The following is an 11,734-nucleotide window of genomic DNA, read 5'->3' on the forward strand; positions in this document are numbered from 1 at the left end:
GACAGATGCTTATGCAGCACCCAATGCTTTTGCTGTCACTCAGTGAAGAGATGGGCAATGGTTCACACTGGCAACAGCTCTCCTGCAGCAGCTCCTGCTAAACCAGAGCTGAAAAGCTGTAGCATGGATAAACTCTAACAAGGATCCAACCCATGGGCATAAACCACAGAAGGCTCCAGCAGCAATAAGATGCATTATACCACAGCTATGTTTAAATAATTATTTTGTTGTGTACACAAGACTTTGGAGACATCTTTTAATGTGCTTACTGTGGTAGCGTTAACCGAATCAGAAAAATCTAAGTCTAAGTTACACAGGTCATGTATGCACTGTAAAATTTAAGAGTGATGTAAACAGACGTCCCTGCAGTAAAAGATACAGATGAGCTCACAAAGTTTTAGTTACACCTATCCTCGTTTTGTATGTTTATATGCTATGGATGGGAGTTTTGTTGGTAAATGTAATAGTGCTATAACAAGTGCTGAAACCTATTTGGAATGAAGGCAAACAAACTAGCTTATATGACAAACAGTACCCTAAAGTTACTTAAAGAAAAATGTACACTTCTAAAACTTATTGGAGTACTGTATAGTGAAGGATGTTTGTAAAGCTTTTAATGAGATTGTCATAGAAATTGTTAGAGTATAATTTGTAGTAGTCCCAAAAACTAGCTTTGTTCCTCATGTGTATTATCTTTGCCTGAATCAGAAAATAAATGTAGTCAAGGCATGATATGCAAGTATGTTGCAGTAATAATAATAATTTAAAGCCATGCTTAGGAAAATTGTTTTTAATGTTGAAATAATTGTGCAAATTGATCAATGACACAGTAGAACATGGCATTTTAGGGTCTGTCTTTGAATGCTTTCAGCAATAGGTCTGCTGCCACCCCGGGAGCCAAGACGCCATTCAGAACCTTTTCTTCTAAAAGTGGAATCTTATCCTTCACTGCCAAATGACTCCGGAAATGGTCCAGCATATTTTCTTGGATTAGATTCCACATCCACACTTTCTGCTGATTCTGTCGCTTGGTGATCAACTCACCACTTGTAAGCATGAGGTTGTGAAATTCTGTCATTTTATCCCACAAATCTGAAATGCCTTCTCCAGTTTTGGCAGAGATGCGCATTACCTGTTGGATTAAGAAAGACATTTAAAAAAAAACATAAGTAATCATTGGACTAGGGCGGTTGTCTACACCTGAGTTCTGCATCAGTTAGAGTCCACTAAAAATCACAGGTTCCAATCCTCGTAAGACAAACTCATACTGTAGATTCGTTTCATGCAGATTACTGTGTGTGTCTTTCTGATGAGACCTGAAAACCAAGTTTCTGCCACCTCCAAAACAATACTCTCATCCCACAGTACTTGTGAAAAAGAGGGTTTCGCCTAAGTATTCTTGAACAACGTTCCCCCTCTACTATCTGATGGCTAACACCCATAGCAGGGGCTGCACTTCAGTAATACACTGTGTCTAAAGTTTTATGATCCTTATACAAATTAACATATAAATATTAACTTGGGTAAAGTATACAATATTACTATTTTATTTAAAAGGAAAGTCAATTGGCTATTCTGGTAATCATATTTATAGCTAATACAGCATTAATATGAAACCCTCCATAATTTCAAATACTCCCATAAGAATTTATTTTATTTTAACATCTTTGTGTACATTGCTTTCCAGCCTATAGTGATCCATTTTCCAAACACCATAGCCATATGAAACAATAGCCTACTTAAAGAGAAAAGTGTTTTTATTCAATACACAGACAAAATACATGCATCTGCCAAAACCAAACAAACCACACTTGTCCATTTTTTTTAACATCTTTAGAAATAACATATTACAGGTGTTGTAAGGATGCTCACGCTGTAATATGGTAACGCTCCATTGATGAAAGACCTGATTACTATATTCCTGTATGATGTCTCTTGAACCATAAGCTTACTGTTGTAAGGACTGTTTTGTAAACTTCTTGAAACTTCCTAAATAAATAAAAAAGGATGTCTCGTTATAGCTTCTAGATCTAAACTTTTGCTTTCGTTGTTGCCAGTGCTATGGGGAGAGTATGGCTTCTGCTAGTTAATTTAAATCTCAGATCCCCTGTCAGCTCTCCTGGTTTGTGGTTATATGGATCTCTTGGAGCAGAACGGAACTAGACAGTGAAAGGCTATATTCCCTACTAAAAGTTATGTGGTAAAGGTTTCAGCTCGGTGTAAACTGCTCTGTCTCTTGAACAAATTAATCACTAGACACCGCAATGCACAAATGTATGTGTCATCTATGTAAAAAGCTGAACACTCTGACAATAGAGGCAGTCACTAGAGTCAGGAAAGAAAAAGAAAAACCCTGTTTGCTAGGAGGGCAAATTCAGGTCAGTTTGCATAACTTCCTGGTTTTTGTTTCAAAAGGATAAGCCAAAAGGTTGGAAAATCTGATCAGGAAGCAAAGAAGTAGTTGCCCTGCCTTCTGCAGTGACATCCAATCACTAATTGAGTTTCACATCACTGGAAGTTGAGGCACTAAGCGTACTGGCAGAATGAGAATAGAAAACTCATGACCAAGGCTCAGACAGTCTAGCTGGATCACACTGTTTAACAATCCATTTTATCCAGTGCCCAGGAAGCCTCATTTATATATAAAAGCATTACTACTGACTCTTTGCCTAATTTATAAAATTATAATTATTTGTATTGCAGTAGTACCTAAAGGCGCACAGGATCATGGACCCATTGTTCTAGGTGCTGCACACAGAGGAAAACTAGAGTCTAAAGTCTAATATGAGATATGACAAGTAGATATAACAAGGTGGAGGAAATGAGAGAGAAAACGAACAGAGATAACAATGATAATAGGTAGTTACATAGGTTTGTATGGTTTACAACAAGATGGTTCCCAAACTTCTTAAAAATGAATAGAAATTATTAAAAATCAGAAAGTCCCACTGACCGTCTGTCCAGCCATTATCAGTTTGTTGTAGGCATCACAGTAGAAGTGAGTTTTGAGGAAAGATCTGGAGGAGAGTAATGGCTTTCCAAACTAGTTCAGGGAGGGTACCCAATAAATAAGGGATTGTGTGACAGAAGTAGCGAAAACATTTCAGGCAGAGGTACACAACTGGGTAGTAGAGACTGGCACTTTTATATAAATGTCAAGGTGACTAATACGTAGTTAGGATTAAGTTAGGTCCTGTAACATACAAAACTTCTTCTGAAATAAAGGGAAGAAAATTGCACAGACCTTTGGTCTCCAATTCTTAGAGCGCTTGCGAAGTAATTTCATAGCACTAACATATTCTGCTTGTATTCTCCGTGCAGGCACAACTAAATCCCCATCAGCTTTAGTTACAGCAACTAGATCTGCCATCTCAATTATACCCCGTTTAATACCCTGAATGGAACAAGGAAAAGGGAAAAATGAATGGTCAGAAAAATTGTGTTATAATGCTCAGTCACAAAATGTTCATAAGATAATACAACAAACAAGTTTCATTAGTTTACCATCTCACCCCTTGATTTTCTTTTAGGTGCCAGGAATTTCCTAATGTTAGGAATGTCCAAAGTTTCACTGGGAAGTCTCATTAGTAGTTATGCAGAAATGATGACTCTCAGAAACATTAAATTCTCATGTCAGAGGAATAAATATGTAAAACTAATATCCTTTATGTATGCATAACATGGGGTTGGCATGTTACCTGAAAGGAGCATCATTGAGTTTGCTAAGCTAATAAGTTGTTACACAACTGATTGTTGCTGTTATGTACCCACTCTAGAGTTCAAAAGTAACAAGAAGTTAATCATATCTAATGAATATGTGGATCATAAGAGACTGGTCAGAACCAAAACTTTAAATCCTAACACCTCTAACATATGGGAAAATTCAGATCCAAATTGTGTGTGTCAAGTAAGTAAGATTCTGAGTTCAGTGGAAGAAGAGTTAGGACAACACTGACCACTTTGGAAAAATACTACCCATACCTGTTTACTCAGACTTAATGCACGCACATATTCCAAATTCAGACTTCTATTTTGGGTCATAATTAGCATTTCAAAAAGATAAAATACCTGTAACTCATCTCCTCCTGCTGGTGGTAGCAGCAAAACAAACATATCAACCATGTCAGCAACTGCAAACTCTGATTGTCCCACACCTGAAAAATTAAAACCAGAATTGACCTTTCACAGCCATTCTAATGACAGTAATAGGATCCCACTATGGTTCCCTCTCTGAGCTGAACAAAGCTGGCTACAATAAAGATCAGTATGAAATCTAGTTTTAGAAAATTCTCTCTCAGACTTTACAAGGCTTAAAGACATAACAGTAAGGCCCCATTGGGTGAAGTCAACACCCACTTATGAAAGGGATGGACCAAAATGAAACACCAGAAACAGACAAGGAAGAAGAAAAGCTGTAAGAGGAAATATGCATCATTAGTGTCATAAAGTGGCCTGAATAATACAGTGGGTGGAACTGCTACATTTTGGACTTTTACTTTTAAATCACATACCTACTGTTTCCACAAGAACGATGTCATAGCCTCCTCCCTCACATAGCAGAATAGCTTCATTTGTGGTCCTAGTCACACCTCCTAACGTTCCCCTGGTTGGAGATGGCCTAATGTAAGCATTCATGTCCCTTGACAACTCAGTCATCCGTGTTTTATCACCCAAGAGTGAGCCTTAAAAAACAATTTAAAAAAGGACAAAGTAGTCAGTTAATTTTCAACAGGCAATAGCCCAGGTGGGCAGGTGAGTCTCTCTCTGCTGAAGAGTCAAATGAGAATTTCTCAGTGATAGTGTTGTGTGCTAGCAAGGTCCTATGTGGCTCTTTTGGCTTGCTAGATCTGAGAATATCACAAAAATGTAACAGCAAGTTACTGGAGCCCACTGTCCCTAAACTCAAAGGGCTTCCTCTATGCCAGCAAGGACTCTGCAACCCCTGAACTCCTGTGTGTGACTTAAGTACAGCTGGGTTGGCAAACTCTTACCTATCTGTTATCCATCCCTGAGGGCAGAGCCTCATCTCCCACTCCATAGCAAGCTGCCCAGAGACAAGCAGTGTCCTCCCAAGAAGAAACTCTCCTAGTCAATTTTTATTTTAATTTCATGAGAATTTATTGGTATGACAAGTGTTGCTAAAGAGTAAAAGAAGAGACCCTCTCAGTCCTCCTCTTTGTTACTTGTTTGGACCCCTTTATCTGATGGCCTATTAATCTACTGTCTCCACTACACATTCAAGGCATATTATTTCTAGCCCCAATTTATAGGGGAGTCTTTATTTATAGTTAACCTGTAACATCCCCCTGCAGTGGAATTATAACAAGTTTCAAGAGAATACAGATATACAGAAAACGACAATGTATTAGTCAGATATAGCCATCTATGACAGAAGGATTAAAATCTCAGTTGCTACTGCTTAGGTCCCAGGTCAGTTTTCTTAATCAAGCTTAGTCAGCACTGCCCCCTAGGCTATAAATTTTGGGAGGGGTCAGGTTGGCAAATGAAAGCTACATAGGTTTGGAGAGCTTAAGGCTGAAAAAGGAGGGTGGGGGGTGCACACAGAAAAAAAGTGAATGGAGGTCAGTGACACTGCAACATCACCATGACTTACTACACAGAAGAGCCTATCGGAATCAAGATAGTCCCACAGAAGTTAAACAACTTGTTTCCTTTCAAGGATGATAGTGGATTTTTCCAAGATCCAAAGCAAAGTAGGCATATATGTTTGAGAAGCAGGACTGAATTGAAGTGTATTCTGATGGCCTCTGAATGAAGAAATTATTTGGCATCACTTCCAGCCTACTCTGCAAAGTTTTAACAATAACAGTACTGATCACAGAAAAGGAAGTTTTTCCTTTCCCCATACAATAACCAAGAGTCACATCATATAGGAGAGAGACTGTACAAGGCCACCAGAAGACAGCACAAATTTGGGGACCTCACGGAACTGGAACAACGATGCCTAATTTCACAGCACACAAAAAAGACTAAAGATAGTGCAATATGTAGTTCATTAGCATAACTTTATAGGACAAAATTTCAATCACATACAACAGAAGCTCCAGATATTGTCAAGATGAAATGCTGGAGAGCTGATGAAAACTTTCTAAGACGTACTCACCACCACTTGTGCTAGAGGAAGGGTCCACAGCCAGCACAGACACTTTGTGTCCCCTCTCTGTAAGCATTTTCCCAAAGCATTCTATAAATGTCGATTTCCCAGCACCAGGGGGACCAGACAATCCTAAGTAGTAGGGGGACAAAGAACTCTAGTTTAATTAAATTGATCTTTCTTTCTCAGTGCTACTTGTATGTTATGAACTAATGCCCAACATCTTCCTTTGACAATAACATGGTTTTATTGATATTTTTCACGAGGAAATAATTTGTTTTAAAAATATAATTAAGAAAAATAATCTGAGACTCAATTCCAGTTATTTACTACAAACAGTCTGAATTCTGTCACGACTGGTAACTTACCCTTCCTCTTTTGACCTCCCTCTCACCTCCACACAAAACTCCCCAATGACAGAAGGGATTTTTTTTTAAAATTTGTATTTGTATGAAAAAGTAACTTCCCCTTTTCCCTCCTCCAGATATAACACAAAATGCAAGCAACTGCTAAAAATAATCACCTTGATAAACCACATATTGGTGAATTTCATCCTCCTGTTATGCCATACTAGAATTACATGTTACTATTGAATTTTCACGAAGGAAGAAACCCAAACCTTGTCATTTTAGATTTGCAGTGTGTTACATCAGTCTATTTAGCTGGGGACCATTTACCTCTCTAACTTACTCATTCCGCTCATAGCAACATAAGATTGATTTCTCTAACCTCTTCTCCCCTCCCCAAACAGAGATTTGTCCATATTGACTTACCACTGCTGAACTTTAAAAATGTAACATGCCGAATGTACCATTTTCAGAAATCATTTGGCATTTAAAGTTGCTGTTTCAAATAAGAAGTTGGGTGACCTGCATAGTAATTTAGGACAATTAAACTAGGACTGGCCTGTTACCCTGTGGTTTGTGCTCTTCACTAACATTTAAGATGTCATGCTTCAATTCTTGCTTCTTTTGGTCATACCCATGTGTATTGGAACTGGCAACTGTGTTAACACACTACAGCAATCCTTCCAATTGATACAGGACAAGCATTTGATAGGGTGTAAAGGGAATCCCACCCACCTCTCCTTAGCCAAAAGGTAAAGGTTGCTTTAAGGTAGGGCCTTTACTAATGATAAAACAAGTGAAAAAAATTATTCCCCTTTTTTGGGGGAAGGCATGCAACTCAAAAAAAATAAAAAAATAAAAAAGATTGGTAGTGCTCATCTAAACTTTGAAATAGTTGGTGCAGCTACACCTTCTAGCCCTCACATTCTTCAGCTTGAAAAACTAATCCTATCATCCATGAGAAATCCCTTTATTCTCCCCAGAAACTGAGAGACCATTTTTAAAGCCTCCCCAAGACTATTTTCCAGTGTAGTGGATAAGTTATTCTTATGAACAATACAAGTGACTCAAAGATGGTTACAAACAATTAATAACCCAGTGATGTAAGACTATACTCCATATTTGCTTAAAAATGAAAAATCTCAGAAACAAGAGATATCATCATAAGATCAAAACAGTTACTGGACAGACAAAAGAAGACTGACCCACTCTAAAGGCTAGTGGTTTTCCTTTATTTAACTTTTCTTGTTCTCTGTGGTAGGATAATACCTTCTGAATGAGCACCCGGGCTATCTCCTTTTTCCTGCTCTGAGTTGATTCTACAAGGGTAATGGCCTCTGCCAAGCAGGCTCTGTGCCCTTGGATTAATCCACTGTAAAGTTTGTCTACAAGTCTCTGTTCCTTGTCACAAAGTCCCTGTGTCTGTTGGTCGATGGTTGCTTGATAACACATCCTTCTTTTCAAACCACTTGGTGGCAACATCCACTTCACACAATACAAACATACTGAATTAAAAGGTTGAGTATATGGAAACAATGATCCAGGGATGGAATTTGAATGGAAGCTTTTGAAAGAAGTCTTTCTAAGAAAATGGTAGTGAGGGAATCTTAGCAGCAATGACAATATGCTCATCTTGTTTGTATCAGTTCAACTCTGTTTGCAGCCAGCCTAAGAAAAGAGAAAAAACACTTCAGTTTCTTCAACATACCTCTAAATATTCAAATTAACAGATACAGATGATCAATCTTTTTCAGTAAAATTATTAGGACTTTATTTTATCCACACCTGTGTCCATTGCCTGTATGAAGATGATTTGCATACAAAATAGTTGTGTAAGTGGGTCTCTCTACAAGATGGTATTCTCTTCCTGTTGGAGAAATATCACCATGGAACACCACCCATTAGGTGGATTTAAAGCTGAAGTTAATAAACTAACCCATGTATTTTAAAAGTTTGTATTCTAGTTGGGGGGGGGGGGTGTCATATAAAAACAGTATCCTCTTGAGCACCATAAAGCTTTTTTGACAAAAACAAAAAACAAAAAAAATTCACCACAAGAGCTAGAAAAGTTTTTATACATACACATTCTCCTTTCTGTGCTCTTGACACAGCAGACCTTACATTTATCCAACAGTTTTGTCTGTTCTGTTCTGAAGCCCATAACAAAAATCAAATAAAACAACTCTCTGGAGTTTACCTTTTGTATCTCTTCTCTAGAAGTAGATGGTGCACTAAATAAACATGGGAACCTGGAAATAAGTTTGATAACTTTCAGGATTTAAGATGGAGCCTGTTATGACCTGAGTTTTATCTCATCTACCTGGAGGTTATTTTCTGAAAAAATAATCCCATAATTGCTGCACTACACTTATGGTAGCAACCATGGGAGCACTCTCATAGATAAGGTGCCAAAAGCACTACACCACCATGTTACAGATCTACTTTGAGCAGGGCTAGACACTGGTTAAAATATTGGCAACCACCTGAAGCCTCATCTATACTCCTGCCCCCCTCAAAGGAGCTATGCCAAAATTAGGAATGAGAGGAATTTTCACAGAAAAAAGTCCAGCGTAGAAATAGCCTTGCAATGCAGGAAACGTTCTATTCTCTAACCGTTTTCACTTCTTTATGAGTTTCACAAGCGGCACACACCTACAGTGAGCTTCAGCAAACAGGCTCCCCCTGCATGGAACTGTACTAACGTTAAACTATCTATAAGACTTTTCCAAGGTACCCAGTTAGTCTTTTAACTGGGCTATTGTAACTCTAGTAGCTTCACACAAAACTATATGTATGAGCAATAGGACAAGGTTTGATTAAGCTCCATTACATGTACACTTACTTTATACTGTTGTATCTATTCTGCTTATTTTTACTGCATCACATCTTCATTAAAAAAAAACTCAGACAAACCAGTACAACAGAACCTCCTGTAGGTCACTGTGATTGGGAAACACATTGACCAAAACTTTCAAATCTCTAGGACTAAAGTTTTGCTCCTAAGTCAATATTTACACATCTAAGCAAAGTAGCCCTAATTTTGAGGGGCCAAGCACCTGACATTCTCATTGACTTAAATGGAAGCTGGTTTGCTCAACACCTGTGAAAAAAATCAGGCCACTTCTTTTTAGATGCTGACAGCCCAGGACTTGCAATGACATCTGTACAGGAGACCTCTGAGCTCACACAGATGACACTGCAGAATCAGTGCCCTGACATGGATTGAGAAGCCTAACTTTTGGGCAGACATATTGAAAATGGTGGCCATTCTGAATCAATGAATTCTGCAAAACATCAAGTTAGTTAACAGACGACATAAGGAAACTGAATATCAAAGTGGCCTTTATTCATTTATTTTGACAATGGAAATTTAGAAAATAAGAATGGCCACACCGGATCAGATCAATCAGTCATCTAGCCCAGTAGCCTGTCTTCTAACAGTGGCCGATGCCAAATGCTTCCAAAGGAATGAAAAGAACAGGCCAATCACCAATTGATCTATCGTCCAGTCCCAGTATCTGGAGATCAGAAACTTAGGGACACCCAGAACATGAGGTTGCATCCCTGACCATCTTGGTTAATAGCCATTGATGGATCTATCCTCCATGAACTTATCTAATTCTTTACTGAACACACTTATAGTTCTGGCAAAGAGTTCCACAGGCTGACTGTGCATTGTGTGAAGAAGTATTCCTTGTGTTTGTTTTAAACCTGCTGCCCATTAATTGCATTGGGTGACCCCTGGGTCTTGTGTTGTGTGTAGGGTTAAACAGCACTTCCTTATTCACTTTCTTTCCACTATTCATAATTTTATAGACCTCTATCGGATCCCCCCTTAGTCTCTTGTCTGAGCTGAACAGTCCCAGTCTTTTTAAATCTCTCATCATATGGAAACTGTTCCATACCCTTACTTGTTTTTGTTGCCCTTCTCTGTACCTTTTCCAGTTCTAATACATCGTTTTTGAGATGGGGCAACCAGAACTGCAAGAAGAACCAGAACTGTGGGCATACCATGGATTTATATAGTGGCATAATATCTATCCCTTTCCCAATGGTTCCTAACATTGTTAGCTTTTTTGACTGCCACTGCACATTGAGTGCATAGTTTCTTAGACCTATCCACAATGACTCCAAGATCTCTTTTTTGAGTAGTAACAGCTAATTTAGACGCCATCATTTTGTCTGAATAATTAGGATTGTTTTCTAATATACATTACTTTGCATTTATCAACAATGAATTCCACCTGTCATGTTGCCCACTCACCAAGTATTATGAGATCCCTTTGTAACTCTTTGCAGTCTGTTTTCCACTTAACTATCTTAACTAATTTTATATGATCTGCAAACTTTGCCACCTCACTGTTTAGTGTTTACCCCTTTAATCTGAGACTATATTGAACAGCACTGGTCCCAATACAGATCCCTGTGGGAAACTACTATTTACCTCTCCTTTGTGAAAATTGAACATTTATTCCTATCCTTTGTTTCCTGTCTTTTAACCACTTACAGATCCCTGAGAGGATCTTCTCTCTTATCGCATGACTGCTTACTTTGCTGAAGAGCCTTTGGTTAGGGACCTTGTCAAAGACTGTCTGAAAGTGCAAGTCCACTATATCCACTGGATCACCCTTGTCCACATTTGCTGATCCCCTCAAAGATTTCTAGTAAATTGGAGAGGCATGAGTTCCCTTTACAAAAGCCATGTTAAACAGGATTTGTTGGGGAAGAGTCAGCTGCGTGTCCGATCATTCTGTTCTTCACTAAAGGAGTTTCAATCCTTTTGTCTGGAACTGAAACTGGGCTTACCGGCCAGTAATTGCCAGGACTGCCTCTGGAGCCTTTTCTAAAAATTGGCGTCACGTTAGCTAGCTACAAGTCATCTGGTACAGAAGCTGATTTAAAGGCTAAGGTAGGTAACACACTTAATAGTTCTGCAATTTCGTATCTGACCTCCTTCAGAACTGCTGGGTGAATCCCACCTGCTCCTGGGGACTTATTACTGCTGGATTCAGCCATCTGTTCCATAACCTGCCCACCATGTTATAACACAGCCATCGTTTATCAGTTCAATTCTCAACCCCGGCAATAGTCAGAGATCTGCGCCTGGCAGAACGCGCTTTGTAACAGTGTCGTTATTACTGGGACTGCCACAGCGCCTGGCAGCCCTCGGCAGCAGGGGCCGGGGCCGGGGCCGGGGCCAGGACCAGACCTCGGGTACCAGCGCTGCGCGAGCATGGGACAAAAAGGACGGTAGTGTCGGGACGTGCAGCCC

General features: G+C 39.1%; 1 protein-coding gene across 2 annotated transcripts; it reads right to left on the minus strand.

Annotated features, from left to right (window-relative positions):
• Nucleotides 1-637: 637 nt before the first annotated feature.
• MMAA (metabolism of cobalamin associated A) lies at nt 638-8,150 on the minus strand. 2 transcript variants are annotated; one of them, XM_067551946.1, is made up of 6 exons: nt 7,668-8,150; nt 6,125-6,247; nt 4,512-4,682; nt 4,069-4,154; nt 3,245-3,394; nt 638-1,132 (listed from the first exon to the last, which is right to left on the minus strand). In XM_067551946.1, exons 1-6 carry the CDS (start codon nt 8,092-8,094, stop codon nt 845-847), a joined length of 1,245 nt encoding a protein of 414 aa, XP_067408047.1. In that variant the 5' UTR covers nt 8,095-8,150; the 3' UTR covers nt 638-844. The 2 variants fall into 2 exon arrangements, with proteins under 2 accessions (XP_067408047.1, XP_067408048.1); XM_067551947.1 differs by having other exon boundaries at nt 647-1,132; nt 7,732-7,854.
• Nucleotides 8,151-11,734: the final 3,584 nt, after the last annotated feature.

Source organism: Emydura macquarii, unplaced genomic scaffold (assembly GCF_026122565.2).
Source record: "Emydura macquarii macquarii isolate MOO-44397 ecotype Brisbane River unplaced genomic scaffold, CSIRO-AGI_Emac_v2 contig_1363, whole genome shotgun sequence".
NCBI lineage: Eukaryota > Metazoa > Chordata > Testudines > Chelidae > Emydura > Emydura macquarii.